The 18,035-nt window shown below is 49.7% G+C and overlaps 1 protein-coding gene across 1 annotated transcript in view; it reads left to right on the top strand.

Annotated features, from left to right (window-relative positions):
- Positions 1–336: 336 nt before the first annotated feature.
- Col15a1 (collagen type XV alpha 1 chain) overlaps positions 337–18,035 on the top strand; it is a 101,078-nt gene continuing 83,379 nt past the window's right edge. Inside the window, exons 1-2 of the mRNA XM_075967256.1 lie at positions 337–492; positions 576–664. Of these exons, the coding sequence (XP_075823371.1) occupies positions 482–492; positions 576–664 (100 nt within the window). The 5' untranslated portion in view covers positions 337–481. The remainder of the gene's footprint in view (positions 493–575; positions 665–18,035) is intronic.

Raw genomic sequence — 18,035 nt, 5'->3', positions numbered from 1 at the left:
AAACGTGACCTTCAAAGTCCTACCTCTGTGCCTGACTTCTGTCCCCACTGCAGCTACTCTGGAGCATGCAAGCGGGACCCTGGCTGGCGTGCTGGGCGTGGCACAGCAGCCGGGAAACACTTCAGTTGTGTGGCTTCAGGACATTGCAGCGCTTCTCTGAACCTTAATAGACTGGTCCGTCATGTAAGGAAGCCCCAGCGATTCCAGTCGACCTGGCTTGTGGGGCGCTGTGTCGGCACGCGGGGCTTTCTTTGCGAGTTACATAAGACCCTGGGGTGGCGGGAAGAAGGGGGCGTGGGGAGGCTCGGCCGGGACCAGCAGCGAGGTGGGGCACCGCGCGTGGGGGAGCGCAGGGCGCGGCGGAGTCGGGTTTCAGTGAGCGGGTGAGTCAGGCGCGGGCCGCAGCCGGGATCCCGCCGTCGCCACCGAGCGCCGCCTTTGTTCCGCGTGCGAAGCGGAGCTGGGGTCCGGCGACTGCACCATGGCATCCAGGTAGGACCCGCGCCCCGAGCCCCGGCACCCTGGCCTCTGCCGCCCCGCCGCCTCCTCACCTTCTCTGCCACCGCTTCTTTCAGGAGGACCGCGCAGAACCGGCGCCCGCGGTGGCTGTTCTCCATCATCTCCGCGCTGCTCTCCGTCGTCCTGCAGACGCGCGCCGCGACAGGTAAGCCACCGCAGCAGCCGGTTGCGCGCCCGAGTGCTGCAGCGCCTCATTCCTGGACATAAAAGGGAGTGCTTGCTTGGCGCAGCGCGCTGTGCTGGCTCTTCTGTCCTGGGTCCTCCCGGGTACCGTGGTTTCTAGGCGCTGGGGAGATCGCTTCAGCCGGGGCACGCAGAGTGTCTGAGCTGGACGCGGCTTCCCAGTGAGGGCAGAGAGGGGTTTTGGCTGCACAGTGACACCACACTACCAGAAAAGACAGGGTCACCAACAGTGTTGGGCATCCGCGCCGAGTTCCTGGCGCGCCGGGCTCGGGTCGAGCAGACCCGAAGTCCATTAGGTCTATAGAAAGCACAGTCACCAGCAGGGACACCTTGGCGCCCTGGTCTCTCCTAACATAACGGAACAGAGTGGCATGCGCGCTTGGTTCAGCGGGTTACCAGAGGTCCCCCCCTCCACCTTCCCCATCCCTGAGGGACAGAGGCGCGGTGAGTGATGGACTAAGCCTGGGCAAGTGACCCTTCCTTCTGTTTTCTGTTACCTCTTCCCCCCCCCCCCCAACCAGGACTCAGAAACTGTCGAATTAAAGTGGATTTGGGTTAAAGTCTGGCTGCCTGGGTATGAATCGCGCCTCTGTTGGGTGACCATGCGCAATACTTTTCTTATCTACATGCCTCAGTTTCTTCATCTGAAAAGGATAAACTAGACCCACTTACTACTTCCCAGGGATATTGTGAAGTCTAACGGACAGATGGGGGGGGGGGGTTCTTTCCATGCTTCTGGGTACTGAGTAGTCAGAAAATAAGAGTAGAAGATTTCTTCCTCTTCGCAGGAACTTTTGTGTTGGGAAGTACCTCAGCTGCAGTGGGGAGACATAGGAAATGCAGGCAGCTCTGAAAGCCAGAACTCAAACCTTGGGCAGGTTCCGGTCCCTGTTCCGTCTTCCCGCCATGCGTTCAGCAAAACCAGGCTTTTGGAACAGCAGCCTCTCTACCCATAGCACATAGCTCGGATGAATAAATGAAGAAGGCTCGGGAGTGTGTCATGGTCCTCTGATGGAAGTTGGGCTAAGATTGGTGGCCTTGTTTAACTCCTTAGGTGCTTGAAGAAGCCTGGTACCACCCGGCCTGTGGTCTGTGAGGGAGTAAGACGCAGATGCAATAATAGCTCTTCCTGCCAGGGCGTCCAGCCTGGCATTTCTTGCAGATCAAAGGGCAGTTGGAGCAGAGTTCTGGCTTCTCTCAGGATGACCAGTGTGGAAACCTTGCAATTTCCCATATGATATAGAGCTTTGCCAAGTCAACTGCAGAGGGCAGCTGACAACATTCAGTGCCCCTTTGGGATCTGAAGAGGACTCTGGGGGCCCTGAGCTCTATAGAACTTGTGTGCAGCTTACATGGCTAGCTCTCATCCAGCGGTGTGTCAGATGAGGTGTGAACAGCCTCCCTTCTCAGTCATTATTCCAGGGGCTGGGGACTGAGGACCTTAGCTCTCCTATTCTGAGAACTCTGAATCCAAGTCAGTTTTCCAAGTGTCTGGGGTAGGATTTGACTCAGGTACCTTCACTCCAGAGACTTTGTTGTCAATGATCAAAGGAGTCTCCCAGAGATGGCCTTAAGGTCCCCCATTCTCCTGTGAATGGTGTAATAGGCGTGTCCTACTCATGACAGGAGCCCAGTGCATTCCCAAAGCTCCTGTAGCCTGTTGTTCTGGAGGGTCATCTCCATCTGAAAGCCCAGAGGGGCAGGCAATTTGCCTAAAGACACTCACTCAGTTGTTCCAAGATAGATCTGTGATAACCTGCAAGTCTATGGGAGAGATTCTTTCCACAGAGCCACTGCTCAACTGGCTATTAGGAAAAGAAAAGAATAGAATAGGAAAGGAAAGGAAAGAAAGAGAAAAAAGTTGTAATCCCAGCACTTGGAATGCTAAGGCAGGAGGATCATAACTTCAAGACTGGCCTGGGCTACACTGATAAACTATTTTTCAACCAGCAGTAGGACTTTACCGTTTTATAGTAGTCGACAGAGCTCACACCAGCTCCACAGATGCAGTTTCACAGACGAGGATACTGAGGCAAAGTCATTTGCCCAAGAGCACACGACCTGCATTGGCAGAAGTACAGCTGGAAGAATTTATGCTCTTGACCACTAAGCTAAATGTTTAAGTTTTTTCATGTCACCAATAGTTAGGTGGCTTCTTAAGCACTCAATATTGATTACACCACTACCGAGTGAGTCTACTGGTTAAATGGCTACTCAAGAGAAGGAAAACCATACTCCCACTCAAAAGCTTTTATGTAACCATTTATAACAGCATTATACACAGTGGCAAAATGTAGAAACAAACTTTCTCATTGACTGTTAAGTAAATAAATTATGGTATGTCCTTTCAATGGGATACTATTCAGCAACGAAAAGGGAAGAAGCACACATCCACATGGCTACATGTGGCCAGATAAAAGCCTGCAGGTTCTCAGAAGCCGTTCAAACAGAATTTCTGAAAAGGAAAAACTACAGAGCTGGAGGGCATCCATGAGGGCTTAGTCCTAGGGAAAGAAGCAGGGGCGACTAACACGGACAGTTGGGGACTTTGTATGGGATGACACAAGGCTGGACTGTGGTGGTGGCTGTGCTATCACGTAAACGCGGTAGCTGACCTGGCTGCCTTCAGCACGAGCTGCACACTAGACCTCAACAAAGCTGTTTAGAAAAACGAAAGACTGCACTTTGCAGGCCTCTAGACTCAGGTGAGACCTATGGTCTGGTTCCCAGCAAGCCTGCGGAGAGTCTGCACCTGGCTGGCCATTTACAGACTGCCAGCCCCGTTGAGGACTGCTGCCCCCTGAAGGTTGTTCCGAGTCCAGGCTGCTTCTCCAGGTCTCAAGCTCTATTGTCTGTGCTGTCCCTGGATGTCACCATAGGCAGAGCTCCTGGGGGATGGAGCCCAGATGTACAGTAATCTGCCGACAGTGGGTTTATTAAAAAGTAGATCTTTGTAAACTTCCTCCTTGCCCCTCCCTCATCCATTTTTGAGCATTGGGAAACCCAGGTTTCATCTGTAAACTGAGATGACTAACTTCTCCTTCTGAGCCTCAATTTTCCCATCTATGAAATGGGATGGCAAGGTTTGCTCAGCCTTGCATTTCTAGCTTTGAATAATGGGAAACAAGATGGCATTTACCCAGATTAAGACTAACTTAGGTTCAGCAAATGGATTAAATACGTAGTCAGTCAGGCCTTCTGCAGACTGGGGATACAAAGGAGCCAGATCCAGATCTCTCCCAAGGGATTCTGAATTCACAGTCAGAAAGAAAGGCCGCACCTCATCCCACATCTACTTCATCCCGAGGGCAGTCACCCTTCCCCTCCTACATCCCTGAAGCTTCACCATCATGGCCCCTTGTGTCTCTGAGGGTCAGGGCTAGTCTGCAGGATTGCCCTGTGGGTTCCTCTCCTAATGAAGCTAGCTTGATCGGAAGGGCTGCTGTTTCGGAGGGTGAGGACCATTGCTGGAGCAGGAACGGTGCTGCCAGGCTTGTGCTCCCCCAAAGTACAACCCAGAAGGGAAGAGAACACCCAGGGCATTGCTCTGCTCTGGTAGGGGGTAGGAGCTCCCCACCTTTCAGGGGTGATTGCCGCCTGAACTTTTATAGCTGTCGCTTCTGTTCACTTAAAAACAGAACTTGATGTAAACACACCTTCCATCCTGGGCTCTGTCTTCCTTGACTCTGAGCCTTTTCCATGAAAAATGTACTTTTCTGTTTCGGGTTCTTTCTCTGAATGTTAAGGCTTTGACATCCATGCACGAGGCAAATAGTTTATTTTCACTGTAGTGCAATAGTCCACACCACGACTATTCCTACTGTGACTTACCCGCTTTTCCCCAACAGCATGTGGGCTGTCATGGACCCGTGGAATCTGCCAGTGTGGTGCGACTGTCCTTATGTGTATCTGAGGATACACACGTATGCATTTCCTCTAGTTTCCCTCGGTGTGGTGTTGGGTCACAGGAGTGCACAGTCTTCAGACGAGCAGGTACTGCTGGCGTGCCTTCTTCTGTGTTTGTTTGTACCCAAGACACATATGCATCGGGAAGTAGAGCCCCTGTCCTCATCTGCTGGCCAGCATCCAACCTCGTGGCTGCATTTACTGACAACACTTCTAACAGGTGCAGTTAGAATCTTAAGGAAGCCTTAATTCCTATTTCCCTACATGTGAGTATGTGTGTGTCTCTCTTCCTGCCTGTGACTGTGGGTGTGGGTGTCTGTGCATGTGCTGAGGGCAGCCTTGGCTGTTCCTCTGGAGCCATCACGTTGTTTTGGAAGACAAGGTCTCTCGCAGCACTGCTCACTTACTGGTGTATACTGTGTGTCCAGCTATCCCTAGGGATCTTCCTGCCTCCACCTCCCCAGTACTGGTGTTACAAATGCACACTGTGCTCAGTTTTTAATCATGGATGCTGGGGATGGAGCTCAGGTCCTTATGATCTGTGGCAGACACTTCATCGGTGGAGCCATCTCCCCAGTAGAGTTGATCAAACTTTTGTATGTCTATGAACCGTTTGGATATCCTGACTGACTTTTAAAATATGGAGGTGGGGTCTCCCACAGAACCTGGAGTTCATAGGTTAGGCCAGACTCGCTGGCCAGCAAGCCCCAGGTATCCTCCCGTCCTTGCCAGGCAATCTCTTTTTAAACATACTTCTGTTCTACTTTTTCTGGTGCTCTCATATTCCCTTAGGATTCTGCCCAGGGAATTCAGCCTCTCCTCCCAAGCATCTTGGGTGCCTCTCAGTGACAGGGAACCCATACTGCATGGTGACCACTCCTACATCCTCCGCTGCAGGAGGAACCATGACACAGGCCTGGGCCTTGTCCAACTCTGAATCCCAGAATCTCAGACAGGGTCTGACATAAGTGGACACTCAGCGAGGCTTTTTAATAAATCGAGGCAGGAGTGAGAAGGTCTAATCTGACTTTTCATCTAACATATTCTCCATGGTACATAAGCCAAACCAAACCTTCCACAGCTCTGCCAACTTTAGAGTGACTGGCTGAGAATTCAGAGAACATTAAGGGGCTCCGTTTCCTTCCACAACTTCATAACTAGGTGGTCTGGGATTCCGTTAAGATACCCTGATCTTTATTATTTATGATTGCATGAGCTAGATGACCTGTTTGTTTGCTGGCTCATCTGTTCTCTTGTTTCTGATGACTGATGTAGTCAAGGGTGGGATATCATCTTTCCTCTTCTAGTTAAGCTTCTGAGTTTATCTTTGATGGCTACAGCTGATCCATTTGAAATGGACCAAAGGTGAAGGCATGAGCTGAAGTTAGCTCTATTCCAGCCAGGAGTCCCCGAGTTACTAAGTGCCAGCGGTTGCCCTCACTGTGTTTCTTTGTACAATTTCTCATTTACCACACAAATTTAACTCTTTAATCTCTATAGTACTGATTAATTTCATTCAAGAATGTATCTGTGCTGCCTGTGTGTGTATGACTTTGTGTGTGCTTAAATCCACAAAGTTTTGATGATTGTTGTTTTAAAGTCAGATGAGGGACATCACCTTCATGCCGCCTTCACTAAACCATGAATTCTTTGCCTAAAAAAACATTTATTTATTTATTTATTTATTTATTTATTTATTTATTTATTGTGTGCCTGCACACATGCCACAGAGCACATGTGGAGGTCAAAAGGCAGCTCCCTTGAGTTGTTTCTCCTTCCATCGTGTGGATCCTGGGGATGGAAGTCAGGCCATAGGCCTTGGGAGCAGCCACTTTTACCCACTGAAACACCTCAATGGTCCAAGTCTTGAATTTTTAGTAGGTCAGTTGTTAAATAATTGCCTCAGGATGTGATTGAACTCCTGGAGTGCCCTTGTGTGGCTAAGGGAGGAAGGGCAAAAGGAGCCAACCTTGCACAACTCAGTGAAAGATGTGAATGATGGAGGAGAAGGGATAAACACACAGGGCTCTGTAGTCAGAGCACCAGACTGTGGGGTGGGAACTGCTGCCCTCTGCAGAGCCCAGGAAAGTTGAGATGCTGTCAGAGGTCTTCAGAGGAGTCGGGTTTGCTGGATGACCAGCTCCTACTCCCCACCAATGAAAGGCCAAGCAGTCTAGCGTAAGAGTAGAACCTAGAAGAAGGTTTTGAGCAGCATATAAGGAGTTAACTGGGCCAGTGGAATTCAGTGTGTGCAGCCCACACTCCATCTCCATCAGAACACAATTCTACTCAACTCAATCCAACCCAACCCAATCCTCCAAAACTTATCTGTTCCTTAGTCCAGTTTAACCATCGTGGCACAACTGGTCCCAACTCAGCCCAACCCAAACCAACTCAACCAAATTGAATTTAACCTAACTCAGGCCAACACGATCATTCCATCCAAATTCAGTCTGAGTCTTCTCAGCTCCATTTGACACAATCTAGTTAGTCCAGTTCAACCTAACTCAATTTAGCTCAACCCAACTCAACTGTGTTCAGCGCAGAACAGCCCAGGTGAACTAACTCATCCCAGTCTGACACAACAGACTCAAACTCAATCCATCAGAATCCAGGTCAATCTGTTTGTATCCATGGTGACACAGGGACAGAAGGAATCTGTTTTGAAGACACTGTTCTTAAGCGACCAGGACTCTAAGTTTAGGATTTAGGGAGCCCCTTCCTGGGTTTGAGAAGCTTGCCTGAAGTATGGCTTGCAGGTAGCAGCCTCTGTAGGAGTTGCCCTTTCTATTGATGAGGGCCTCAAATAAGTCCAGCTGAAAAGGCTCTCAACCAAAGTCTCTTTAAACTAACTTCCTTCCCAAAGGATCTACCAACAATATCTTCAAGTGATCTGTCCTTCTCTCGTGATTGCTCTTAGAGATGTCTGTCTTATTCCCATATATCCTGGTGGTCCTGTTCTCTAAAGGGCTCTCTGGAGTGGAGGCAGGGGCTAGAGAGCTGCATAGGATCCACTCCCCATCCTGGGAGAGACTCAGGAGCTGGTAGTGGAGGCTTGAGTATAGCAGGTGAATTGTGTGCTTGGGGCTTGTTATGAGTGTCCCCATAGACAGACAGAAAGCTTGTGCACTATCAAAATAGGGACGTCCATTTCCACTAGAAATGGGGGAAAAAGAGGGACATAAACTGTGTGTGTGTGTGTGTGAGTGTGCATGCAAATGGAGACCAAAGGGCAAACTTGAGTGGCATCCCCAGATACCATTCATGTTTCTTATAATTGTTTTTTTAGAGATACCATATCTCATTGTCTTAAAAGTCACCAAGTAGGCTATGCTAGTTGGCCATTGAGTCCCAGGGATCTTCCTGTCCCCACCTCCCCTGCCCATGAATTGGACATACTACCACATCCAATATTCAGCCTTTAAAAGAGAAGATTTAAAAAAAAATACCATAAAAAGTGATGAAAGTAATGCATAGTATTATAAAAACCTGGGGAAAAAGAAGAAAAATTTTTTAAAAAAAGTAAAGATCACATGTTATCCATACTCAGCAGTGAAGAAAGCCTGCTCACATTTGGGGGGGACTCTCACCCATCTTTTCCACATGTAAATATGCATATATGTTAGAACATGAATAGATCATTGATGAGTGCTTTCTTCCCTTAGTAATCTTGTAGACGCTTCCTCAAGAGCATTAAACATTCTCTAATATTCTATGTACCTAAACTAGCATTTCATAGTGCAGATACCCAATTAGGCTCATTCATATGTGGGCTTCTAGCTGCTGCTGCTGCTGCTGCTGGCTCAATGTAAATCCTACTGTGAAGACTACAATGGCATCTCTGTTTGATGACTCTGTGATTATTAGTGACCACAAATTCCTAGAACAAATCAGTGGAGGTTTTGTTGCAGTCTTTGGCCAGGTCATGGTAATTCACCAGTCAGGACACAGCCAATGAGAAAGCCTCTGCCTCCTGCCTTTGACCCGGACTGCTGCCTCTTCAAGAAACGACAACAGCCAAAGGCCAGGGTGTGCGTTGCTTCTTCATGTTCCTGCCTTAACCAAACAGAGATGGGATCTCCTCTCTTGTGTTCATTCAACCATTTTTCAGGCCTTGTGGTAAATGCTAGAAGGGTTTTTCAGAAAGTTAGAATGTGGATGTGCAGGTCACAAGCTTGGTGTTCATGGCCCCTGGAAACCCCCGGGCCAGCCACCAGCGGGTTTTAATGATATCTGGTCCAATCAATGCAAAGAAGCAGCAGCATTATGAACAACCAGTCTAAGCTGGACATGGTAGCTCACACCTGTGATCCCTGCACTTATTAGGCTGAGGCAGGAGAACTGCCAGAAGTTCGAGACCAGCCTAGGCTGTGTAGTGAGAGCCTGTCTTAAATCAGCAACAAAGCAGGCACGAACACAAAGCAGAGCAAACCCTCCAGTTCCACAGTTTCCTTTAGGAGGTGATGGTCCTGAGTCTCTGAGAGAGTCTTTATTTGACCACAACTCAGATGGCAGAGCTGGTTCCCAGGGAGAGATTTAGGATGTGGTTCTTGCCTCTGGTCTTCAAGGTTCTGGATTCAAATCTTAGCTTTGCTGCCTTCCTTTGAGTGAGATGTTTCAGTCTTTCTGATTCGTAGATTGGGATGGGTTTAGAGATGAGTTAGGTAGGAGTCAGTCAGTGACGGTGAAGTGCAATGTCTCATTAACCCCTCCCTCCTCACTGTGGGTCCCTTGGAGACAGGACCTTTGTCTTATTTACCTGTTTTTCCTCAGCATATGCCGTGACACCCAAAGGATACAGGGAGCTCTTGAATTCATTAAAGAATCTTTAAAGCCTGGGGCTGAGGTGACCTCAGAGAAAACCCAGCACGGTAGGCCCTTTGACATGACCATGCAGGCTACTCCGTCATCCATTCTGGTTGCAGGAGGTGGGAAGGGGGGTCAGAGCAGGGCTTACAACATAGATACATCAGGAAGAGCATGTGTTTGCCGCCTGGGAATGCAGCACAGCATTAGAGGGCTTTGCCCGGCATGCACAGAACCCTGGTTCGATCCCCAGCCTTGCATAAACCACGGTGGTGTACTCAACAGGAGTTCAAGGTCAGCTGAAGCTTCCCAGTTAGTCTGAGACCAGCGAGGGCTAAACAGGATGCTTTCTGAAGAGCAGTCTATGTTTGCTTTCCATGCTGTAAACATTTTCTGTGTTTACAGTTTCTATGGCAACTGTCACGGTTCCATCCGCTGGGGCAGAGGTGCTGAGGTCCAGCTGATGACTAAGCAACTTATTCTGTCCGTGTCCTCTGCTTTTCCACCTTCAGTCACACAGGATTGTGGCTGCTTGACTCTGCCCCTTTGTCCAGCCTAGATAGGTGCAGTGACCAGCTCAGCTAGCTACGGGTTCCTGGTGCAAGCCACGTGTATAAGAGGGTGTCCTGGCTCCTCCATTACTGTCCTGGGATTTAGAGAGTTTGCCATGGACCTGGGTACTGACAGTCATGGGTGCTTTCTATGCATTTTTATTCAATATTTTCATATAATAAATTTGAATCACTTTCTCCCCAACTCCTCCCAGACCCTCCACAACTCTGGGACACCCAACTTTATGTCCCTCACCTTTCTCTTCAGGAAAACCAAAACCAAGAACAAAACAAGTGAAAGTCAGAACAAACAAAACCAAAAAGACAAAAAATCAACAAAACAACACAATTCTAGCACCTTATGATGTTGTTAGCACCTCCTGCTTCTCCGCCCTCAGCATAGTTTGCTTTGTGTTGACCAACTACTCCCAGGCATGGGATCGGCCCTGGAGTGTGGCGGGTCTACCCGCTGACTCTCGGCTGCCCTGGAGTGTGGCCGGTCTACCCGCTGACTCTCTGCTGCCCTGGAGTGTGGTCAGTCTACCTGCTGACTCTCCACTGCCCTGGAGTATGGTTGGTCTATCTACTGACTCTCCACTGCTCTAGAGTGTGGTTGGTCTACCCGTTGACTCTCCACTGCCCTGGAGTGTGGCCGGTCTACCCGCTGACTCTCTGCTGCCCTGGAGTGTGGTCAGTCTACCTGCTGACTCTCTGCTGCCCTGGAGTATGGTTGGTCTACCCGCTGACTCTCCACTGCCCTGGAGTGTGGTCGGTCTACCTGCTGACTCTCCACTGCCCTGGAGTATGGTTGGTCTATCTGCTGACTCTCCACTGCTCTAGAGTGTGGTTGGTCTATCCGCTGACTCTCCACTGCCCTGGAGTGTGGTCGGTCTACCCGCTGACTCTCCACTGCCCTAAAGTATGGTTGGTCTACTCGCTGACTCTCCACTAGAGAAAACTTATTTTCCCTTTCTCAGCAGGTATCAATTGCAAATGACTTTTTGGTTAGTGGTGGGAATTTGTGCCTACTTCTTCTTGTCAGTGCTAGGATTTTTGTCTGGTTTGAATCTGTGCAGGTCGTGCATGTGCTGTCACAATCTCTGTGAGTTCATACGTGCATCAGTCCTATTGTGCCTGGAATACACTGTTTTCTTGGAGTCACCTACCATCTCTTACTCTTACAACCTTTCTGCTTCCTCTTTTGAATAGAGTCCTGAGACCTGAAGGGAGGAGTCTGATGAATTTCTATGTTTTAGAGATGTATTCTGGCTATAGAGAGGTGTGTGTTTCATGTTTATAAACTATAAGTACATAGCACACCTGTGTAGTTTATAATTATCAACTATGTCTACATGTAATATATATTGTGTGTAGCAATTAGGTGCATGTTAAGTGTTTATATTTATCTGTGCTTCATACATAAGTTGTATGTATATATAACCTTTTATATATTGTGTACATGTATATGTCTGGCTTTTAGGTTTTGTGTAGTCTATATATAAGTGGCATTGTGAGTGTGCATGTGTGTGTAACACACCCAAAAGCCCTGTGGTGGGAGAGAGTTCAACCAGAGCTTAGCAGGAGCACCCATGTCTGTCCCATTCCCAGCCCTGGGCAGACCTCTATTCTGCACCCCCCTCAGTCTCTAGCATCTTTCTATTCTGCTGCGGTCCATGAACCAGCACCTTCTGGCAACTCCATGGAAGGTAGAGTCTCCAGCCCCATCTGGAACCCAGTAAATGAGAATCTGCATTTCAGTGAGAACCCCCCTATCTCAAGGTGAAGCTTAGCCTGTCTCTGATTATGTTGCCCCTGCCTAAAACCCTTCCACAATAATCCCTATAGCAGGCAGAGCAACAACCCTCGGAAGGAGTCCATTGCCACCTGTAGGCCTGTATCAGGCAATGTGGCAAAGAGGAAGTAAGGCTACGAGGGAAGGGACAGCACCCCGGGTTATGGGGTTGGACCCAGGAGATCCACGAGGTTCTGTGAGTGGGAGAGAGAGGGTGACGTAGAGGTGGAGCTGTGTGAGTGGGGGTGACATGGCCAGCCTTCTTCAGTTGTCTGGGAGTTGGAGGACTGAGTTACAGTCCAAAGGATATGGACACCCTGAAGGGGCTGGACACAGCAAGGGGGCAGATTTTTCATTTAAAGCTTCTAGAAAAATCCTGTCTTTGCTACCTTGATTCTTATTACAGCGAGACCTTTCTAACCTCCAGAGCTGTAAGGCGCTGAATCTTTGCTGATCAGAGCCACTGAGTTCGTGTGACTGATAAAAGCAGAACTTCTTATCAGTCACAGACAGTCGCTCCTCTGTGGACCTGCTGCTTCTGCCTGCTCTCTTAGACCTTTGCTCTTTTCACTCTGACCCAATGCCTTCAGGGTTAGAAGGTGAGATGGGGCTCCCCGAGGATCCTGGTCACTCCCCCAATACTTAGCTCTGTGCCTGACTGGCGGGCTGAGCTCAAGCTCCCGACCTTTGTTAAAGAAGTTCACGTGACCTCGCTCCTGGTTAGCGTCAGGCAGGAAACAGCCCCCTTCCCCAACCCACCATGTGCAGGACGCAGCTATGCCCACAAGAAAGGGTGCAGTAGAGACCAGCCCGAGCCTGTGTTGGCTTTCTCCTGCTCTTTCTCTGCCCAGGCAAGTTTCCATAGCTCCCTGGGTCTCAGTATCCCCATCTGGGAAACAAAAAGGTCAGACCAGGTGAACCCTACATCACCATTAGCAAGAACATTCTAGCGTGTCTGAGTTCAGTTTGGCCCTGACTTTGTGACAAATGAGGGCATCGATGTGACTGAGCGGGGCCCAGCCTGGCTGTCTGGTCCCAAGAATCTCTCACTGATGGTCCATTCATGAGCTGGACCCAAATCTGCAGGACAACTGTGTATATTTGGTACCAAACAGAGACTTCAGCTGCGCTAGCCGCCCAGTCAAAATGCCAAATTACTCATTCTCCTGCAGAAAGCACAGGGAAAAACGAATCATTTCTCTCCGCAGTTTTTCCATGTGACAAATTTTCTAATTTTACTTCAGGTTAAGCCGACTCCAGCCGATGGCCTCATTTCAGAGTCTCCCGACCCCTTTTTGAGTTTTGAGTTTCCTGATGAAAAACACACAACAGCTTTTGTTGGTTTAATATTTGCAAGTGTGAGGTGGTACCAAATTTGCACCTGAAGGCCTTCCTCTTCTCTGCTCTGTGATGTCCAGCAATGACTTCTTAGTCTAGTTGTTTGGTTGGTTCCAGGCCTGGCCAAGTCCTGTTCACTCTGTGGATGCAGACACTTTTATCTGAAGGGGGGGGGGGGCAGCAGCCGCTGAGACGGAGCCCGTGTGGCTGCATGGGAAGTATGGTTACTGGGCATGTCACTAAGGGCAGCTGGTTCCGTGAAGGCTGCTGGGATGGGGACTCACACCTGCTGCCAGCTGTGGGTCTGGGCTCGGGTGCTCCGTGCGTGGCACAACTGGGAAGCTTTGAGCATTGGGAAGAATGGTGGCTGTGTTTGTTAGACATGAATTCTGCCTGTGTGGCATCTGCTACCTGCCAACACTGTCTTCCACCTCTTTGCTACCCTTGGAGACATACCTCTCTGAAAGTCAGGCATTCCCTATCTCTGACCTCTGGCTCACTTCTGTGCATGCAGAGAGGCTGTCCTATCGTGTCCCTTCTTTAAATCCCTCTGTGCTTTCCATTACAGCAATGAGCTCTATAATGCCTGGGCTACAGCCAAACCCCCTCCTCTCCCATCTCTCCCAGCCGCTGGCTCCAGCCATGCTGAACTCCTTGCTGGTCTCCTTTCTCAACCTCACCAGTTTTTCATAGACTTGCTCCTTGACTTGTGGTCCCTGAGCCAACAGCTTGGGCATTACTCTGGAATGCAGGGCTTGGGGTCCTTCCCTAGAGCAACAGCATCAGGCTTTGTGCTTTAGATGCCTCTAGGCAATGCATTTGATGCCAAAGTGTGATCCACAGTGCTCTAAGCACTGGACAATGGGGAGCCTGGCTCTGAAGTGTCTGGCAGAGCTGGCTTGGTCCTAGGCTGGTGACAAGTGCTAGCTGGTGACCTTGAATGGCTTACTAATCCTCTCCCAGCCTCAGTTTCTTCATCTGTAACAGTAGGGCTAAGAATAGGATTTATCTCGGGCTACTTGTGATCAGTAAATACATTAACCCCCAACACCCCAAGCTCTTAGAACAGTGTAGGGAGTAAAGAGTCAGGGGTGAAAGGTCTCAGATATGGGGGTTGAGAGGGACAAGGACAAGTTGCTGGGGAGTATGGAGTTTATTAGAACATTTACTAGCTCCATGGAGAGACAGACAACAGTATGGTGGGGGGTTTGAAGGGAGGAAATCAGGGCCCGTGTGGCAGAAGTGAGGGTCTCTTCTGTAACTCCCTGAGGAGGGGGCAGGTTTTACAGCATAGCCTGGTGGTTTCTGATTCTAAGGCAAGGCAGGGAAGGGAATGGGAACAGGATGTGTGCCTCCCAATACCTGCTTTGATATAAAATCAGATCCTGGCACCCGGAAGTATGTCAGCCAGGAGCTCACAATGCCCAGCTCAGTGCTTTGTTTTAGATAACTATGAAGTATGTGGGGGGGGGGGCGGGGGGGCTGGTGAAGGCATTGTAGCCTGCACAGAAGTTGGATTCTAATGGGACATTCTTGCACAGGGTCCAGGTGCAACCTCTGGGTCATCCCTAAACCCTCCTGTGGCTTCATTCCACATCGGTTCATTCTGTCAGGGAACAGAATCCACCTGCAAGCCCATATCACCGAGGACCCGGAGGGCCAGGTCAATGCCACTCACCTTTGGAGGTTAGGAATGTTGAGCCCTCGGGGACGGGAAGGCAACCATTGTGACCAGGTGCGGAAAAGCTGAATCTGCTGAGCAAAGACCTGTCAGGTTCGGATGGGTGGGCAGAAATAGTTGTGAGGTTCTAGACCATGGTAGACAGGGCTGCCCTCTCTGTGGACGCCTACTAGGTTTTTGTAAACTCATCCATTTGTTCCTTCCTTTTCACTTACACATTTCTGGACAGCTTACTGCATGCAAGGCTATGTATGACGTACCGGATGTAAAATGGTGGACAAGGCAGGCCTGGCTCCAGCGAGGGATGCGGACACTAACAAACTGTGCAAGAACAATCCTCTGATACTGATAGACAGCAAACAGGGGTCTGGAGAAGAATAGGAGCCAGGCATGGACGCACACGCTTTTAGCTCAGGACTCAAGAGGAGGCAGGAGGCTTGCAAGTTCCAAGCCAGCCTGGCCTCATGAATAAGGAAGTACAGGGCCCTACGAAAGCACACATCTGGATGCTCTCATCTGTTTGAGGGCATCATGGAAACCTTGCCAAGGAGTGACATTTAAGATGTGATCCCGAAGGTGAATGGATTTAGTCAGGGAAGGTTGTGCTGAGCGATCCAGATTTCCGGTTGAAGGAATCCAGATGAGGGAGAGAGTTAAGAAGTGGCCTGCTGGGCCTGGAGAGATTGTCCAGTGTTTTACACTGGGTATTATTCTAGAGAACCGGGTTCAATTCCCAGCACCCACATGTCATATCACAATGGTCTGTAACTCCAGCCTCAGGGGATCTAGCACTTCTATAGTGGCCACCACAGGTCCCAGGTACCCCCGTGGTGCACAGGCATACACGCAGGCAGCATACTTAAAGACATAAAAATTTTAAAAAGTTGTAATGGAGTGGCTTGCCTTGGCAGGAGCACTTTAGTATAAGGAGACAGAGGAAGGTGGAAATCCCATTGATAGCCTAGCCTTGTTATCACGGCCCTTCAGGCTCCATGCGGTGTTCACAGCCCAGGGCTTGGGATAGAATGAGAGCCTTGGACCCTGGAGGTGTGCAGAGTGGGACTCTGGGTTTGGCTATCAGCCTTGCTTCTACCTCTGCTTACAAGAGAATGCACTAATTCCAGTGGAAGATAGAGGGACAAACTTAAGAGACTTAGAGAAAAACATTGGAAAAGCCGGGCTGGAGTGAGAACCCTGAGCTATGGGCAAGAGCTCCTCTCAGGCTGAGCTCACTGCAGGCTGAGAGGTAGAGAAGGGCGTGGGGAAAGTGACCGGGCCCCCAGTGCAGTGGTACTAGGTGCTAACCTGCTCCTCCCTCTCTGTAGATGGCGTTGAGAACGTGCACATGGAAGTGCATTGAGTGAGCCTTGGGCCCTCCTGGCTGAGGCAGAGGAGGGGAGGGTCTGGATGGGAAGGCAAAGCAGCAACTCCTTCAGAGACAGCTGTACCTGTGGGAAGGGAGCCCTGTGCTACCCCTCCCTGTGTTGCCCTTTCAGAACTGCTGTGCCGTGGTTCCTGGCCCGGTGACAGAGGCCCGCAAAGAGCCACATTGTTTATCTCCTCGAGCACGTATTTACTCAGCGGTTGGGAAGTTGGGGCCAGAGACCAGTCACAACTGGGGACTAATCCAGACCATCACTAGGAGAAACAAACACTCGTGTGTTGTGACGCGGTAGCTGGAGGGCTGTGAAGCAGGATGCTCTCTCACTGAGTCTTCAAGCTCCTGTGGCTCATTGGCTAAGTCAGGCCCACAGGTTGAGGTCCTCTCTTTGATGATGAGAAGCTTGGGAAGAGATCTGAGGTTCCCAAATCATGGAAGAGGCACAAATTGTTGTCCAGGGTACCAGGACCTATTCATGCAAAAAAAAAAAAATCTCCATTCACAGCATTTGTGTGTTTTGGGGGAATGTAGTGTTTGATGACAAAATGGAGACCACCATGGTTCAAAGCTCTTGGACTTGAACTGAGAGAACTCTCAGTTCCAAGAGGACTTGCCTCTGTCGCTTCTAGACTTCCAGCATCCAGAATGGTGACAGCAGGTGTTCTGCAAATGCTTGCTGCATGAATAGCTCTCTGTGAATATGTGTGTGTGTGAATGTGTGTGTGTGTGTGTGAATGTGTGTGTGTGTGTGTGAATGTGTGTGTGTGTGTGTGTGTGAATGTGTGTGTGTGTGAATGTGTGTGTGTGTGTGTGAATGTGTGTGTGTGTGAATGTGTGTGTGTGTGTGAATGTGTGTGTGTGTGTGTGTGTGAATGTGTGTGTGTGAGTGTGTGTGTGTGTGTGAATGTGTGTGTGTGTGTTTGTGTGTGTGTGTGTGTGAATGTGTGTGTGTGTTTGTGTGTGTGTGCGCATGTGCTCTGATGGCCTTGAGAAGCTTGCCTTCTCAATCTGTTTACCTTTCCAGGAACAAGTGAGGGGGGCTGCTCTCACACGGGAGCTTGGGTGGAATGTGAAACATTCAGGTCATGAATATGCATGCAGGACTCCAGCCAGTCCAGCTCTGAAGTTCAAGATTTCGAAGAATCACCCTTTGGAGGCGGCCTCCTACCCAGTGTGGTCTGTGTCGCACATTGGCTTCTTGTGGGTGAAGGCACAGTTGGCCTTTCATGTACCGTGCCTGGCTGGGCTTTCTTTCTAATAGGTGCTGCACATCCCTGATATTCACTAGACCCCTCTGGGAACTAGAAGACAGAAAATGTTGGGTATTGGGGACTATCTTCCTGGGCTTTTATAAATTGCAGCTGGGAAAAGGAAGGCGCAGAAAGCATATCATCAATACAAGGTTTCAGAACTTAGTCTGGAAGTGTCTGCTGCTGTCTGGGTGAGTGCATACCCCCTTCTTGAAGTTTCCAAGAACACTTGAGCACAGATGAGTTGACTGCCTGTCCCCTCTCAGGAGGGGCTAGTCTTGGCTAGCATTCAGCTCAGCAAACATAAGATGGACTTCGGATCCCAGCTCAGTCACTTGCTGGTGTTGTGACTGTAGTACCTTACTCAGATGGAACCACAGCTGGACAGAGGAGCAGGAGAAATCCTGCCTCTCAGACTGTGCGATAGTCAGCGGGGGATGCCGCGCCTGAGGAAAGCTGCTGGCCAGCACTGGGTGCTCCTGGGACCTTGGACCTCACTCTGCTGGGCAGCAGCAGCCTTGGGAGCTTCTTGAAATACAAAAGCCTGGGCCTCATCTCCTGAATCCCACTGTGGTAGAGGGCAGTATGTTCAGAAGCTCCCTGGAGCTTCAGCTCCCCAGACAAAGTG

The sequence above is a fragment of the Microtus pennsylvanicus genome, chromosome 3, assembly GCF_037038515.1.
Source record: "Microtus pennsylvanicus isolate mMicPen1 chromosome 3, mMicPen1.hap1, whole genome shotgun sequence".
NCBI classification, from domain to species: Eukaryota; Metazoa; Chordata; class Mammalia; order Rodentia; family Cricetidae; genus Microtus; species Microtus pennsylvanicus.
Note: the sequence above shows the minus strand (reverse complement) of the source record. Positions and strands in the feature narration are given on the sequence as shown.